This window comes from Pelobates fuscus, chromosome 4 (genome assembly GCF_036172605.1).
Source record: "Pelobates fuscus isolate aPelFus1 chromosome 4, aPelFus1.pri, whole genome shotgun sequence".
NCBI lineage: Eukaryota > Metazoa > Chordata > Amphibia > Anura > Pelobatidae > Pelobates > Pelobates fuscus.
This window is the reverse complement of record NC_086320.1, coordinates 279,406,562-279,425,367: the sequence shown is the minus strand read 5'-3', so window position 1 is coordinate 279,425,367 and position 18,806 is coordinate 279,406,562. Positions and strand designations below refer to the sequence as shown.

The 18,806-nt window shown below is 36.9% G+C and overlaps 1 protein-coding gene across 1 annotated transcript in view; it reads left to right on the top strand.

Moving 5' to 3' along the window:
- The window catches only part of SUGCT (succinyl-CoA:glutarate-CoA transferase), a 934,720-nt gene that overhangs the window by 765,768 nt on the left and 150,146 nt on the right, over positions 1-18,806 (top strand). The window contains exon 13 of the mRNA XM_063452136.1: positions 14,994-15,057. Coding sequence (XP_063308206.1) covers positions 14,994-15,057 — 64 coding nt within the window. The remainder of the gene's footprint in view (positions 1-14,993; positions 15,058-18,806) is intronic.

The following is an 18,806-nucleotide window of genomic DNA, read 5'->3' as shown; positions in this document are numbered from 1 at the left end:
TGCATGCAGACACTGAACTTTCCTCTTAGAGATTTATTGATTCAACTCATCTCTATGAGGAGATGCTGATTGGCCAGGGCTGTGTTTGAATCATGCTGGCTCTGCCCCTGATCTGCCTCTTTGTCAGTCTCAGCCAATCCTATGGGGAAGCACTGTGATTGGATCAGGCTACCACATGTCAGCAGACTGCTTGTTTTTCTGAGTCTAACAGCATGCATATTTACAGCTTCTGGCTTGAAAACAGTATGATTTTTACTATATTTATGGAGGCATGAGGGGCCCAGGGGGGGCTAGATGGTAGTGTTAACACTATAGGGTCAGGAATACATGTTTGTGTTCCTGACCCTATTGTGATCCTTTAATGTTAGGGGAAAATGAATACACCAGTTCTGCCCCATAAAAAGTGTTCCCATCATTGCACTACAGGGAGAATCAAAATAACGGTTAGATATTGCTATATGTGCATACAGTCCTTGTTTTCTTATACTGTGAATACTGTGCAATATAATGAGTTAGTTTAGTTTGGTGCTATATAGGGAGTGCAGAATTATTAGTCAAGTTGTATTTTTGAGGATTAATTTTATTATTGAACAACAACCATGTTCTCAATGAACCCAAAAAACTCATTAATATCAAAGCTGAATATTTTTGGAAGTAGTTTTTAGTTTGTTTTTAGTTTTAGCTATTTTAGGGGGATATCTGTGTGTGCAGGTGACTATTACTGTGCATAATTATTAGGCAACTTAACAAAAAACAAATATATACCCATTTAAATTATTTATTTTTACCAGTGAAACCAATATAACATCTCAACATTCACAAATATACATTTCTGACATTCAAAAACAAAACAAAAACAAATCAGTGACCAATATAGCCACCTTTCTAAAGCCTGCCATCCATGGATTCTGCCAGTGTTTTGATCTGTTCACCATCAACATTTCGTGCAGAAGCAACCACAACCTCCCAGACACTGTTCAGAGAGGTGTACTGTTTTCCCTCCTTGTAAATCTCACATTTGATGATGGACCACAGGTTCTCAATGGGGTTCAGATCAGGTGAACAAGGAGGCCATGTCATTAGATTTTCTTCTTTTATACCCTTTCTTGCCAGCCACGCTGTGGAGTACTTGGACGCGTGTGATGGAGCATTGTCCTGCATGAAAATCATGTTTTTCTTGAAGGATGCAAACTTCTTCCTGTACCACTGCTTGAAGAAGGTGTCTTCCAGAAACTGGCAGTAGGACTGGGAGTTGAGCTTGACTCCATCCTCAACCCGAAAAGGCCCCACAAGCTCATCTTTGATGATACCAGCCCAAACCAGTACTCCACCTCCACCTTGCTGGCGTCTGAGTCGGACTGGAGCTCTCTGCCCTTTACCAATCCAGCCACTGGCCCATTCATCTGGCCCATCAAGACTCACTCTCATTTCATCAGTCAATAAAACCTTCAGTCTTGAGATATTTCTTGGCCCAGTCTTGACGTTTCAGCTTGTGTGTCTTGTTCAGTGGTGGTCGTCTTTCAGCCTTTCTTACCTTGGCCATGTCTCTGAGTATTGCACACCTTGTGCTTTTGGGCACTCCAGTGATGTTGCAGCTCTGAAATATGGCCAAACTGGTGGCAAGTGGCATCTTGGCAGCTGCACGCTTGACTTTTCTCAGTTCATGGGCAGTTATTTTGCGCCTTGGTTTTTCCACAGGCTTCTTGCGACCCTGTTGACTATTTTGAATGAAACGCTTGATTGTTCGATGATCACGCTTCAAAAGCTTTGCAATTTTAAGAGTGCTGCATCCCTCTGCAAGATATCTCACTATTTTTGACTTTTCTGAGCCTGTCAAGTCCTTCTTTTGACCCATTTTGCCAAAGGAAAGGAAGTTGCCTAATAATTATGCACACCTGATATAGGGTGTTGATGTCATTAGACCACACCCCTTCTCATTACAGAGATGCACATCACCTAATATGCTTAATTGGTAGTAGGCTTTCGAGCCTATACAGCTTGGAGTAAGACAACATGCATAAAGAGGATCATGTGGTCAAAATACTCATTTGCCTAATAATTCTGCACTCCCTGTAAATTACAGTCTAAATAATACATCATGCAGAATTCTCTAATACGAAGATATATATGGAGATACAATGCAAGGCTGCAATGTAACACCAGTTAGGTATTCAGTATGCAGTAATTAAAATAGACATGAAGTGGAAGGTGCAAAAAAGCACAGTTCGGGGACAATATCTTATTAAGAAGTCGTAAGTTCACTTGAATTCAAAAGGAGCTGATGACATTTTACATTGGAACAGTTATTAAAGGAAAAACAATACTTGCCGAGATTTTTAGTTATATGTTTACTTATAACTATATTTAACAAATGTATATTTGTGAATTGGGAAAAATAATATTAAATGTAGAAATCCACACCTCTTTATCCTGCAACTGGGTGTTAATTTTCAATGTTATCTTCAATTCCATAAAATCCACCCAAAAAAGTGACAATTCTCCTTTAAATCATGTTGAGAACTGAAAAACGACACCACCATTTTTTCAGTTAGCGTTGCTTAGAAAGTCGTACTCACATTGTTAATCTCTCCTGTGGAATTCCAAGGGGTTAATACTAGATCTCTTTATCGCTGGTATACACGTGGACGGCTTTTTTTAGCTACTTAGCTGAGAACAGATAATTTTGCAAAGCTGGTGTGCGTTTGGCTAATTATGGCTTACCTGCCTGGCTTTCTACAGAGCCCATTTTCTGTAATACTTAACAGAATACTTAATACTTTAACAGTATAAAGAAGGGCATGTGACTGCCTTTTGATGTCTTTTGCTTCGGTGAGCTTTGTTTATACAACAGAAGGATGTAGGCTGTCTCTGGGATCCTGGCACAGAAAGGCTGTAGATATTTTCTGGCGACAGTCTGTGGCTACTCTATTCACTCCAAACATGTGCTGATGGATTAAAACAAAAAACAGTCATTGAGTCAGTTGCCTATATCAAAGACAGCTTGGCTAAGGACGGAGGCTCAACATTCTAACTGATGAGTCCAGATTAACTACAATTCACAGTCCAGACTCTGTCCCGCTTTGTTCACGAATTTTTTTTTCTTTTTTTTAATTGTCTCGAAGTAAAAGCATACTCTTTCAAAGTCGTGTTATTTTAAGTCTTGAAATATTTAGATGTCTGTCCAAGCAAAGAAAACAGATAAGGAATGTTCTGGTATTGCAGTTTTTGTGGAATAAGTGGAATATGAGAATTGAATACACACTCTTAATTTTACTTATAGGACATTTTAAATAATGATCTATGTTATTAAATAAAAAATTTAAAACCGTTCCCACCCATAGAAGCAGAGAGAACTCACAAAAAAATTAAATAAACAAAAATCACCTGCTATTTATTATTGCATTTTTGAAAAAGGAAAAAATAAATAAATATTTGTACATTCCAGGCCACCCCTACATTTAGGTATATGCAAAATAGAGAAATAACTTTAGTTTCATATCCTTATTCAGGAGGTGAAGGCACAGCAATGCAGTCTAAAATTGCAAATACCTATTTCATTTATAGTATTGTATACATTGTATAAATGGTTCACATAAAAAAGCAGAAACTTAAAAGCAATAAACCAATATCAAATAAAAATCAAGAAACTACTTGTAGCCAGAAACTGGAGGACAGTTATAGCTCAGTGCGGGCCAACCTTTAGGGAGCAGTTCTTTTTCCAGGTTAAGATAGAGATGGGTATAGCTCGATCGAATAATGGTCGATTCCACCTTTGTAAGAGAATTTAACCTCCTGATACTTCTTGTATCTTATACTTTTTAAATTTTTTTAGTATGTTAAAGCCTAGGTCTCTCCTATCTCATATTGACCCATAACACAGGGATATGTTATATGTTGTATGTTAAATGATGTGCCTCATTTGTTCTTCAAAAAGCTGAGTTATATGAGCACATATTGTTATTATGTGATTTAGAATAATAAAAAAAAATACATATTAAAAAAAAAATAATAATCAAGAAATGAAAAATATACTTAGTTGAGTGGAGAGTTTTCTGAAATTCATGCTGAAATGTATCAGAATCATGAACCAACTAAAACCAGTAATGGTCAAGCATGTCCGCATCGGCACAAGATTCTGAATACTGAAAAATGACTGATGGGAGAAAAAAGAAGATTGATGGCTGGGAAACAGTCGCTAAATGTTGATTCCACAAGTCAAGTGAGAAGTGAGCAATAGAGGAGAAAAAAGGTGGAGCAGTAATTAAAACAACAAACATCTGTATTTGTATGTTATATATTTAATAATATATAATATACCAATATAGATTTGTTTCACTGATCCTTCCATTTTTCTCTCTGTTGTTACTTTTTTTGCAGCACATTGATTGACCAATTTTTATATTGAGAAAAATGGTTTGATCGAGCCAAATTGTTTTGCCACACACAAGTTTAATGCACATGGGAAGATTTTTCATTTGGCGAGGGCCAGAAAGAGAAAGTGCCTGTTTTACCTGATGTATTTTATTAATATTGGTGTCCATTTTTAAGTATGCATTTATTTATTTGTGAAAATTAAATAATCACTCCATCCTGAATTATGTAAATAATAAACGGAAAATATTAAAAAATAGATACATGCAAAATTTCTACTTTGCAGGATCTATTCTTTCATTCTGCTTGCTGCAATGCCAACAAGGAAGAGATGGGTAATTTATAACCATTCACTGTAAGCAGCACTTAGCAAGCAAATTATGTTAAATATGCACATTAATTCTTTTTATATGACAGTGCTGCAAAAATGTATTGTTTATTTTTTTACTGATGTAAAAACTATAAAACCCCAAACATGTATACTAAAAGAGTTAAAGGGACACTATAGTCACCAGAATAACTACAATTTATTGAATTTGTTCTGGTGAATAGAATCATTACCTTCAGTCTTTTTGCGGTAAACACTGTTTTTTCAGAGAAAAAGCAGTGTTTACATTACAGCCTAGTGATAACTTCACTGGCCACTCCTCAGATGTTTGTTAGAGATCCTTCCTGGGTCATGGCTGCCTAAAATGCATCCAAACATTCAGTGTCTCCTCCCTCTACATGCAGACACTGAACTGATTGGATCGGGCTACGACTTCTGATGATGTCAGCAGGCAGTGGGCAGGTCTAAAGGAAACAGTGACAAAGTATGCAACTGCAGACTTGAATTCAATATTGTAAAGTGCTACAGAATCTGTTGGCGCTATATAATTGGCAATAATAATAATAATAATAATAATAATAATAATAATAAGTAAGATTGTACTATATTTAGGGAGGTATGAGGGGGCCAAGGGAGCTAGATGGTGGTTTTAACCCTATAGGATCAGGAATACATGTTTGTATTCCTGACCCTGTAGTTGTCCTTTAAGCTATTTATCATAATCTTTAATTCACTAAACTGAGAATTCAAAGTGAATTTTAAAATTTAGGATAAAAATTGCCATACTGGAAACATTTTCCAAGTCAGCTATGCTTTCAGTTCAGCTTCTCCAGCCTTAAATGTAAAATTCACTTTAGTAAATAACCCTATTTGTCTAAATTACCTGTGTGACTGATGTGCTCCTCTTAAGAAATATCAGTTGTGAATAAAAAGGTAATAACAGTCAACGTCTGTTCTGCCTGTAAAAAACTTATAGCAGCTTTCAATGTTTGCAAGGCACAATTAAATAATAATATGATGGGAAAAGTGCCGTTGTACGACTGCATAGTAATCTTCTTACTCTCATATTTAGGAACAGCTTAACTAATGTTTTTAAAGGATAATATTTTCTTTGATGTTAAAGGGTGCTATTATGGCCAACCCTGTGTTTTTCTGCCAAGTTCTATTACATATTTACGAGATTTCTTGTTGAGAAATGAAAAGTGATTTCTCTGTGTGTGTGTGTGTATTAAATAAATACCCATAATTTAAACATAGCTTTAGGCAGAAATGATGTTGCCAGTCATATATTCTTGTTCATTTTTCTGTTATATATATATATATATATATATCAGTGTAAGGAGGTGATTTGGTGCTTTATACGACAGAATTTGAAATTAGGATGACTTAATTCTGATTATTTTTTTTTTTTTGATGAATGAATTTTAGATAAATTAAATATTAGTCATGTGCTGCAATCTAAAAGGGGCTGTGCCCCTGACAATTGTAATCTAAATTACTCTGATGTAAATACGGAGCCTGGTCATCTTCAAACCACTCTGTGATGACAGAAATTAAGGAATGGCTTGCTTCCTTCACAGCCGGCCCGGTTTCATTGGTCAATGTTGGGTGTGGATGGATTCAAATTTGCCAACTTCCTAATTGTCGAATATAAGCCATGATATCACTTATTTTTTTTACATATAATCATATGTATATAGTTACATAGTTACATAGCTGAAAAGACACGCGTCCATGAAGTCCAGCCGTTCCCATATCTTTTTTTTGCTGTTGATCCAAAAGAAGGCAAAAAAAAAATTAAAAATAACAGTTTGAAGCACTTCCAATTTTGCAACAAACTGGGAAAAAAATCCTTTATGATCCCAAAGTGGCAGTCAGATGTATCCTTGGATCAAGATGCTATTACCCCACAATTTAAAAATGATATCCCGGAATATTATGTTTTTGCTTATTTTTACTAATTTCATTTATTATTTCGAGTTAAGATTTTTTTTTTTAAAGGTTTTATATTGCGTTGTTTGTGGATTATATTATCATTATCTATGATATTATTACATTCTTGCTAAATCGTCAGGAGAATTATATGCTGGAGTTTATTCACTGAATTGTGGTGAATAGTTAACCGGATCAGATAACTAGATTTAAAAAAAAGTAGTTGAGTTGGACAAACTGTCCAATTTATTTTGTATTACCGTTTTGAGTATTTTGCATATTTTGCTTTTCGATCCTTTGCAAAATGCTATTTAGTGAATAATCCCCAGTGTGTCACGCTGCACTAATTTGAGAACATTTTTTTTTTTCTCCATTACCTGAAAACTCTCATATGGCACCAATTCTCAAAGATTTACAATCTCTTACCAAAGGGGAATACTATCTCAGCATAATGCTATCCACAAAGACCTCACAATTCAGATCTTCTACGGAAGGTCATGCATAGATTACTAAGCAAACATAACTTTGTATTACAGTAGTGTTAAGCATGGATAAATAATTAGAGTGAATTAGATCCCCCTTTTTATATCATTATCTTGCCAGAGAAACCTTTACATGTAGAGTTACATAAATAGAACACTCTTAGATCTTCACAGAGACATGCCAGCTATCCACTCAAGCATAAAATGACATCTCTTAAAATGAAATCATTTAGGACCCCGAGCTGTGTATTGCTCCTTCATTTGTTACTTCAAGGGACATTCCTACTTTAAAGGTGATAGAATGCATCTGAGTAAATCATAAAGTAATTTTAAGAACATTGCATTCTATACCTTGTCTTTGAATTCTAAGGCTAACCTAAAATGAACAGAACTTCAAACATGACAAATACAAATGTTCCCTTTAATAAAAATATTGAAATAACAAATAAATTCATATACACATGGATTTAATAGGAGGACATTTTCTGACCCCCCAAAAAATGTAAGTTCTATTGAAATTACCAAAATCACATTTAGCACTTCTATATTATACAAGCTATAAAAGGGATAGCTGTACAATGTTGCATCAGTATGATTAAAAATATTGCCAGTATACAGTGATACATATTCCTTAAACAGGTTAAAAGGAAGGTCAAACGTTACACCGAATGTTACTGTCTAGTTATTGGGTAGCTAAACTGTAGCTGTCTGATAGAACAGAAAGAAAAAAGCTTATTGCGCACTATCCCAAATTACTATGCACATTTAAATTACTGGAGTTTTTTACTATCAGCCATTTAAGTGCAAGCTCACCTGCCACATCAAGGAAAAACCTCTTATGTGAGTCCTACACTAATAATTCACCTTGATAACTTCAGCTATAAGGTAAAATTTCTAATGAGACTGAGAGAGGTGTTTATCCAAAACCATACACTCGTATTGACCCTTAATATGGAACAAGGTGTGTGGCAGCATTGTAACTGGCTGTGTATTACAAAAGCTGATTTTTCTTTTGTTTTTATTGTATGTAATGGGGCTAATGTGTACTATAGTTAATGCTGCCGCCCAGGAGTAGTGAGAGTTTGAGCACAGGGCTTAATATTGTATGTTTATATTCACTTTTATTTTACACATTCATGATACAGTGCTGCCCCCCTGACGCCCTTATGCTTTAGAAATGTTTTAATTGTTTTGCCTTGACGTGGAAGGTGAGCTTACAATTTAATGGCCATTACAGTGACACTTTGTTTTGTCAATATTTGTTTTATTGAGCCATAAAAGTAGCATATAAGACAATAACACTTTCATGACACGCTGCAAGTAAGGACAGATGTCCACATACAGATTTGGCACAATATTACATGAAGGTAATGTTGATGCAGTATCACAATATGATTATTTATAATAAAACAAAAGAAATTAAGAGAGTATAAACAAGCTTAACAACGGAGTTAGTTACCCAATACTCATAGGTATAAGAACAGACTGACTGCCTACGCTAAGAAATGTGAAAAAAAGACACATTTCCCACTAAATGTATATATAGGCATGAGCGTATTACGTAATGGATGAGACCACCGAGTTACCCCCTCAATAATGTCAATAATGTAAGAATTCTCTGTACTGTACTTTGTGTGTATCTAAATGTGCATAGGGATTTGGGATAGTGTACAAGTAACATTTTTCTTTGGTGTAGGATCAGCCTTAACGTACATTTCAGATATTTTATTAAAAAGGAAAATAGCCATTTATATTTTAGGAAATTAAATTTAATAGGGTTGTACTCTTTCACTATGGCACAGAGATATGTTTCAGAATGCTCTTGTAGAGTTGAGAAACTCTTCGCATTCCTTGTTTAGATGGCTACAAATATCTTACAGAGAAAATTCAACTCAACAAGTTTCTTAAAACACATGGAATATGTAATATATTAAGCATGAAAACAGTGCTAAATATCCAAGATAACATCAAAACAATAGCCAGTAGTGGCATGAGTTACCACATACCGCTAAATTAATATGGAAAACAAAACATATACATCTAAAAAGAATAGGAAGACATGAAACTAGTTATATCTAATAGGAAACATCATAACAAACAAGATTCATTATTTATAAAAGATAAACATTCATCATGAACAATAAACATAGAAAGTAAGAGTGAATTCAAACCTGGTGTATCATGATTGTAATTAGCGTACTGCAATATTAATGTCACAGTAGATAACCACTACATTGAAAGACAGTATCCTCTTCATATACATAGCTAATCATTAGAGCATGTGGGATATGTCAGTGATTAGTGCTCAAGCTGTATCTCTATTCGTTTTCTGATGGCATGTACTCTACCATGGTTAAATAATTGTATATTATATTATGTATATTATATTATAATTATCATTATAACATTACTTTAGGATGCATTTCCCCCACCCTATGAAAAGTCTATATTTCCTTAAAGTGACACCATAGTCACCAGAACGACTACAGCTTAATGTAATTGTTCTGGTGAGTATAGTCAGTCCCTGCAGTCATTTTACTGTAAAGACTGCCTTTTCAGAGAAAAGGCAGTGTTTACCTTGCTCCCCTGGGACACCTCCAGTGGCAGTCACTCAGGCGACCACTAGAAGTGCATCCTGGGTCATTGCTGCACAAGTTCAGTGTCTCCACGCTTTGCATGGAGATGGTGAATGTTCCCCATAGAGATGCATTAATTCAATGCATCTCTATGAGGTGTGCTGATTGGCGCAGTGTGGAGTTTTGTTATAGTAGCATCAGTACTTATTCTGACAACTAACCAAAAACTGAAGGCACATGAAAAATTCACATTTAACACCCTAACTTTTTAGAAACTCTACACGACAAAATATATTCCATGTGCATATAATGAGAGAAAGTATCTATTCTAACTCTGCATCCAAACTATTTGCTGGCTGGCAGTGCTAGCAGCCAGCAGCCAAAGACCCTCAACGGCGGGAGTGTTAATTATATGGCAACTGGCCAGCACTTGCTAGCCAGCCAGCCATCTTTAAAAAATAAAATAAAAAAATCCTATGGGGTCAGAAACATCAATAACGTGTTTGCAATGTTCACCTTGTTCTTCTTTCACATTCTTTTTGATAGTTTCAAGTTGTGAGGAATTGTAAACACAGACTTCAAAATGTCCATTCATCCTCAGTCACTGGTGAGTTAAAATTCAGCCCTGGCAAGTAGAAATTAACCATTGTGAGTGTGCTATGGCCAGTAACATTTAGACCTGTCCAGTAGGGTAAGGCTTGAAATTTTGAGTGAACTTATTTTACTTGCTATTAGCATTAATTTTTGAAATATTATTGTTCATGAGACTACTATTAGGTTTAGTTGTATCTAGTTCTTTCTGTATGGAATATTTGCTGTGTTGGCAATTTTCTCACCCATGTTACAGGCTTCCAAATAGTGTTTCAAAACTGACATTGCAAATGGATATACTGTGCCCTGCACAGCAGAGACTAAAGGATTCAATATGATTGATAATGCACAGTGCACTTGTGAAAACTTGTTTTTGATTCCATACATCGATTTCACACTGTGTCCTAAGCAACATAGAAAAGGTTTATTATCTATAAACACTCATGAATCAAAGACTGTCATCAGATTCTTTGCATTCCTTTAGCAGAAAATAATCCTTTATCAAAGAGACACTGAGAGACAGCCTTTAATAGAAAACTTATATAATTACACAGAGATGATTTAAAGAAAGAGAGTGAGAAAGAAAGAAAAGCAACTTCAGTATATGTAAGCGTTACTAATTCTACAAAATGTAAAAATAAAAAAATACATTCAGTAGTTACATTATTCCAGTTTGATTTAAACAGCAGATGTGATGGTATAATCCTGGGAAGCTGATGTTTGAAAAATCAAGAAAAAATAAGGTTTTACCTGTGTGAAACATCTTAATGACTCCCTTCATGGTCACAATGCCTTTTTAGCTATGTCCCCTTCCTCCCCCCATCCAGTACCTCCCAAAATTAAAAAAAAAAAGATGGAGAATTGCTAGGAATTCAAAGTGAATTTGATATTTAAAAGCAAAGTAGTCAAAATGGATGTTTTTCATATTCCATCCATCTTGCACAAAGTTCCCGTGCACTACAGAAAAGGTAGTGGCACAGTGAGGTACTGCATCAGGCTGATGGGAGAAAACATGACATCCACTCTATTCCATGCCCCTCAAGGCTTGTTTACCTGGGTTGACATAGAAGACTATGACTTACTCATTCAGATTGTTGGATTTTTTTCTATGGTCTGGGCAGTTTAACACCAGCTTTTTTAGATTCTGGTTGCCTCCTACTCAGCACACAAGTGGAACATGTTGGTTTATACATTCATCTACTTAAAACCATGGTTCACAGTTTCACCATTGTCAGCTGTAAAATTACCAAATTCAGACAGCAAACTCTTCCTGAGGATGTCCAAGGGTATTCACTCGGGTACCTATGTGAGAGAGGAACTGTGCTTGCCCTTCAATTCATTATGGACTAGTGGTAATAATATGCAATATCCTTCACTAGAATCCAGACTGGAAAAGTAGATGGAACAGCCCACGTCATGCTATGGAACGCTTGTGCCTCAAGTTCCCCGAGCCTATAAGTCAAATCTCTATCTGCTGCAACATATCTTTTCCAGACATCCCTCATTTCAACTACTTCTACATTCTTAAAAAAAAAAGGTGGCGAGTATGGCTCATTCCATAAGCAACACACTAAAGACATAGATGATAAACAACTGTGTATTAATGTGAATTTTATTCCCTAGTTGTATATGAGCAGGCACTGCTCAGTGGGTTGTTCTTTAACAGAGAGATGCGTTCTATCTTAGTTTTTATTTATCTTTTATACTCATGTGGCATGACTATTTTACTACTTCAACATGTTTTTAGGATGTGACTTCTTGCACATATGCTATTATGATTATTTTTTATACATGTCTGTATTGCATATCTTGAAACATTTTCCAATAAAAATTAGATTTAGAAAAATATGTAAATCAAAATAGGAAACAAGCTAGATTTTCTTTTAATAGTACAATTCATGGCTTTTAGCTGGCTGTTTGGTTGTGCGAGCATCACCTATCAGCACTGTAACTAGAGACCCAGATAACATTAAAAGTGTGAGCATAAGCACATGTTTGTGCAATTAGTGATTCCAGTGTACAAGAAGGAATTAACCCCTTAAGACGGCAGTCGTTATATGCCGTCCTTTTTTGGGTGTCTCTAAACGCCGGAGGACGGCATAAAACGTCCCTGCTGTCGTTCATACTCACCGGGTCCCTGCCAATCCCACGCTGGGGGTCGCGATCCTGGGGTCTGCCTTTTTGTAAGACTTACTACACAGACTGTAAGAACTTGTTATTCTATTTTCATTTGCTTATTTTATAAATGTCTTGTACACTTTATGGATAAATAAAGCACTTTTCCACACAACTGAATTTGTGGCTACAATCAAAAAGTTGCAGCAACTACCAGCCTTAGAAGAGGGAGTGGGACCTCAAAAATCCCACTAAGCTGTAATTTTGAGCTGAATTTCACTGGGTCCTAACTTGTGAGTGTACCTACATATACCTTTTTTATTTGAACACTAGTATACAGATGATATTGTACTAGTGTTCGTTTCTCTCTTTTTTAATCTACCTTTATGATCATACTTCTTAAGGATTTATCGTACACAATACTCTCAAACCTCATGTAAGATACTCCACCGTGTTTTAAACTTGTTGGTGTGGGTTAAAGGGATCCCACAAAGGTGTTAGAGTATCAGATATTGTTTGTAAACTCACTGGGATTTTGCACCCATATTGTTTCAAGCCATATCTATCTATCTATCTATCTATCTATCTATCTATAGTTAATACAATACTCGGGAGACTTCGCTGAACACAAATATTAGTGTTTCAAAACTGCAAAACATATTACAACAATTATATCCTCAGTGAAAGTGCAGTTTGTGAAAAGTGCAAAAAACTGCACTTTCCCTGACAATATCCTCGTTGTGATATGTTTTACTGTTTTGAAAAACTCATACTTGTGTACAGCGAAGTTTCCCAAGTAAAACAGTACCCCCCATGTACAGGTTTTATGGTGTCTTGGAAAGTTACAGGGTTAAATATAGGGCTTGCGAACCAAATTCTCTGGACTTTCTGCCTGGTTTGTCAGGCAGGTCCTTTACATTTTAATTAATCAGATAATTTTTTTATAGTGTTTTCTAAATTTACAGAGTCAAATATATGGCTTGCATTTCCTTTTTTTCACATTGAAATTTGCCAGATCAGTTATGTTGCCTTTAAGACTATATGGTAGCCCCGGAATGAGAATTACCCCCATGATGGCATACCATTTGCAAAAGGAGACGACCCAAGGTATTGCAAATGGGGTATGTCCAGTCTTAGTAGCCACTTAGTCACAAATACTGGCCAAAATTAGCGTTCAAATACATTGTTTGCATTTTTCACACAAAAAAAATATACACAAGTGTAGCTCAAATCATTTTAAAATAATTCTCTTGTAGAACCTTCTTTTTTAGTTTTACAGTAAATACCTAGACATTATTTTGTGGGAAATGCATGCTGTGTCATGTAGATCTTAGTCTAGTAGGATTCAAATACTCTGGAGGGAAAATTGAACCATATCTGTAACCGGTGACCTGCTGAATATATGAATTCCTTTTTAAAGGGGTGAATAATGGTTGAATTGATAGATATAATCGCTAATGTTTTATTTGGATTGAACATATTTCTCTATCAGTAATGTGTTTCTTTTAAACAGGTTATGGTCTATAAGGGGTATGTAGGCTATTTAGCATATTATAACTCTCCAGAGATGTTTGCATGCAATTGTAGAATTTTAGGGATAACACAAAAGGCTTTTATTCTTATAGAAAGTGAATACGGTCAATGATTGCAATACTGTACAAGTTATTAGGAGACATTTCACATAAGCAAACTGTCACTTGTCATAAATCAATCCTTCATTCTTCTCAACATTTATAGCTGTGCATTATTTTAACGTGTCATTATCATTGTAATTCATATGTTTAGCGACTGAAGAGCCATTGTGAAATTATTGTGGATTTATAACAGAAAAAATAAAACAATTTAAACTGATAAAAAAAATATGCTGAATATAGATTAATCAACGTATTTAGTATTATTTATTTAATGATGAAAATTGTATTAGCAGTATAAAAAATTATATATTCTAAATATTTGCTTGTTTAAAGAAAGCTGTGCTCTAATTAAAGGGCCATTCTAGTCATCAGAGTCACTGTAGTGGAAATGGGACAAAGTGTTTGTTCCTGCAAGCTCAGCAGTGTAAACATTGCCTTTTCTGAGAAAAGGTAGTGTTTACATTATCTTCAATGAGGACGGTCACAAGAGGGACTTCCTAGTCAAGGTCCTGCAAAGATTACAGGAACATTGTTTACCATCTCCCTTTTCTGCATAGAGACAAAGGACACTCCTCATAGAGATACATTGAGTCAATACATTTCTAAGAGGAAATGGCACAGTGCTGTGATTTCATGCATTCACACCAGACTTGGATTGGCTGAGGTCATCGGTATTGATGATCTTAGCCAGTAGAGGTGGGGTGTCCACAGCGAGAGTGATGCACTTGAGGAATAAGGTAAGTAAACCCCTTTATTTTATTAATTCTGAGTGGGGGTGGGTGTTATAATCTAACTAGTTACAATAACACTCATGTTATAAATATATGTTTTTATCCTAACGCTAAAGTGTTATATTAAGCAAAGGCTGTAGAACCATACATCGCCAAGCTGTGTTCTTGATTCATTGGGTAATATAAATATAAATTTAAAATGTTCTGCTAATTATTTGAAATATTTTTTACAGGTCACACACAATGGCCTTATTCTAGAAATGGATCATCCTACAGCAGGCAAAATATCTGTTCCAGGTTTGATTTTTTTTTTTGTTGTACATTTTATTTGCAAATGTTTTGATGCAAGTGGTTGTTCTTTTGCTCTTGTAATGTGCTGCTATTCTTACATTTAATATTATATTTTATAATAGGCTTTGATTCTGAAGTTCATTTAAATATAATCACTCAGTCTCAGTATATTGGCTCAATAACCAATTCTCCATATAGCTTTATATATGTATATGCTGTGGTGATGGGTGTTGGTATCAATCAGCAAGATTTCTGGCTCCCAGGTGTTTTATATACAGGTAACGAGCTGAGATTAGGAGCACTCTCTTAAAGGGAGTGCTCCTAATCTCAGCTCACTACCTGTATATAAGAAAACTGTCCAAAGAAGCAATCAATCAATCTGATTCCAAACTCTCCACCATGGCCAAGACCAAAGAGCTGTCTGAGGATGTCAGGGACAAGATTGTAGACAGCACAAGGCAGGAATAGGCTACAAGACCATTGCCAAGCAGCTTGGTGAGAAGGTAACAACAGTTGATGCGATTATTCACAAATGGAAGAAACACAAAATAACTGTCAGTCTCCCTCAGTCTGGTGCATCTGTGAAGTTTTGATGATCATGAGAACGTTGAGGGATCAGCCCAGAACTACACGGGAAGATCGTTTTAATGATCTCAAGGCACCTGGGACCATAGTCACCAAGAAAACAATTGATAACACACTACACCATGAAAGACTGAAGGTTCCTGCTGTGCCTGCAAGGTCCCCCTGCTCAAGAAAGCACATGCACAGGCCCATCTGAAGTTTGCCAATGAACATCTGAATGATTCATAGGAGAACTGGGTGAAAGTGTTGTGGTTAGATGAGACCAAAATCGAGCTCTTTTACATCAACTCAACTTGCTATGTTTGGAGGAGGAGGAATGCTGCCTACGACCCCAAGAACACCATCTCCACCGTCAAACATGGAAGTGGAAACATTATGCTTTGGGGATGTTTTTTTTTTTTGCTAAGGGGGCAGGACAACTGCACCTTATCAAAGGGACGATGGATGGGGCCATGTACCGTCAAATCTTGATTGAGAAACTCCTTCCCCCAGCCAAGGCATTGAAAATGGGTCATGGATGGGTATTCCAACATGACAATGACTCAAAGCACACAGCCAAGGCAACAAAGGAGTGGCTCAAGAAGAAGCACATTAAGGTCCTGGAGTGGCTTACCCAGTCTCCAGACCTAAAATCTGTGGAGGGAGCTAAAGGTTTGAGTTGCTGAACGTCAGCCTTGAAACCTTAATGACTTGGAGAGGATCTGCAAAGAGGAATGGGACAAAATCCCTCCTGAGATGTGTGCAAACCTGGTGGCCATCTACAAGAAACGTCTGACCTATGTGATTGCCAACCAGGGTTTTGTCACCAAGTACTAAGTCAAAGGGGTCAAATACTTATTTCAATCATTGACATGCAAATCAATTTATAACTTTTTTGACATGCTTTGTTTCTAGATTTTTTTTGTTATTCTGTCTCTCACTGCTAAAATACACCTAACATTAAAATTATAGACTTATCATTTCTTTGTCAGTGGGCAAACGTTCAAAATCAGCACTGGATCAAATAATTTTCCTTCACTGTAGATAGATAGATAGAGCTTTATACAGCTAACACTGTAATTCTGTAAATGAAAAAACATAAAATGAATGCAGTAGTAATCAAATTATTGTGTCAGCTATTGTCACTAACATCCTTACATACTTCAAAGGAACAGAAAAGTGTTTTGTTTAAAGGTACATTATAGGCCAGTGGCGTATGCTGGTTTTGTGAGGCCCCCTCTCCCCCCAGCCCCGCTTTCTAAATACACATACACACTCACTGACAGACACATATACACTAGCTAACATACATACATACTCACTGACAGACACAAATACACACTCACTAACAGACAACATACACACTATCACTATGTCACGGGTGGAGGCACGGAGACCGGGACCCCTGAGTGCCTGATGATGATGATGGGAGTCTCAGCGTGGTAATGGACCATCAGAGCCTGGTGCAGGGTAACCACACAGGGTATGTGTGGCCACATACCAGGGCCCTGATGCAGCTTCTGCGGATCCCAAGAGCTAGGAGATTGATGATATGCAGACCTCCCAGGAACTAGATAGGGAGGCTCTGCAGCAGATATGTATCCAGTACTAGAAAAGGCAAGACTAGAACAGGCACCTAACAAGAAAATAGAAGAAGCCAGAACCAGGGCACGACAGAAAGCAGAACCCAGAACATGTACACAAGACATGAGGGAAACATGAACAGGGCAGGACAGGACTACATGAACTGGGAATACAAGACAAAATAAAACAAGACAAGAGATACAAGGCAAAACAAGAGGAGACATATCTAAGTACTATATATGTAAAACATTGGAGATGTCCCTATTTCATCTTCACCATGCTACTCTGCATCCAGAGTTGGGATTTACATGTAAAGTTGTTCCAAGTGCATATTCCCCCTCTTCTTTTGAAGTCATGTCTTGTTTACATCTACATTGCTTGTTAATGTCTTTGCAAGGCAGGTATTCTGGGTATTACCTGCCTCTTGAGTTTAACTCGATTGAGCTAAACTAACAAGGGTTAAAAGGAAGACAGGGGAGGTGTAACAAGGTTCATTTATATAGGCAACCCTTTTCTATTAAATTAACATCTTTAATATGAAAAAAGAGGACACACTCTTCATCATGGTTGTCGCTGGGAGAACTCGAGTCCCAAATGTGTGCCTCTATAGTCAAGAATATGTTTGCCTCCTACCTATTTTGTTGTCCCTGCTCACACCCGGTTTACTCATGAGTCAGCCAAAAGCAGTATTAGAGATACACAGGGGACATGATAGAGTGTCATATTACCTGTGCTTATTCTGCTCCCATCTCAATGAGAAAACTGAACATAGTGGGCTGGGGGAGCACTGCAGCAGTGACAGCAGGGGAGACTGAGGAGACTAAAAAAAGAGCACAACAGCAGGCGCCTGAGTACTCTCTCTACAGAAGTCTTGCGGCCGCCAGCCATGCTGAAACAGTGACTGGCTACCTGTCTTCTCCACAAGCAACTTCCAAGGTATAGAGCAATAGAGATATTATTTTTTATTGTGCATATGTATGTCGGTGTATATCTCTTTGCCTGTGTGTACCTATCTCTGCCTGTCAGTGTTTGCATGCTGCTGTTTGTGCCTGCATGTGCCTGTGTTTGCCTGTCCATACCCAGGGCCGGCCTTAGGGGTACGTGAGCTGTGCAGATGCACAGGGCGCCATGGTAACTGACTGCCCACTGCCTGGTGCAGGAGCAGAGTGTGAACTGGGAGGCAGAGTTAAGCTCTGTCTCTCTAATACCACACAGAGAATGGCTGCAACTGAAGAGCTCTGTGAGGGAGTGCACTGGAAGATGAATTACTCCTTTCCAACACAAACTATACAAAATAGTAAGTACATAATATGGAACACACTCTGGGTTAGAGGAAAGCACACTGAGAGGGAAATAGAGATTGTGAGATAGTGTGACAGATTGACAATGACGATGAAATGGAGAAGTGTCAGATAACTAATGGAGAGACAAATGGGGTTAGAAATTGAAGAGGGACAATGGGATAATGGGGATACAACAGAGGTAAAACTAGAGTGAGAGACACAGGTAGAGAGACAACAGAGATTAGAACTGGGGGAAGCATAGGGGGATAATGGAGATACAATAGAGGCAAAACTTGAGAAAGCGACCTGGGGGAAATGAAGAGA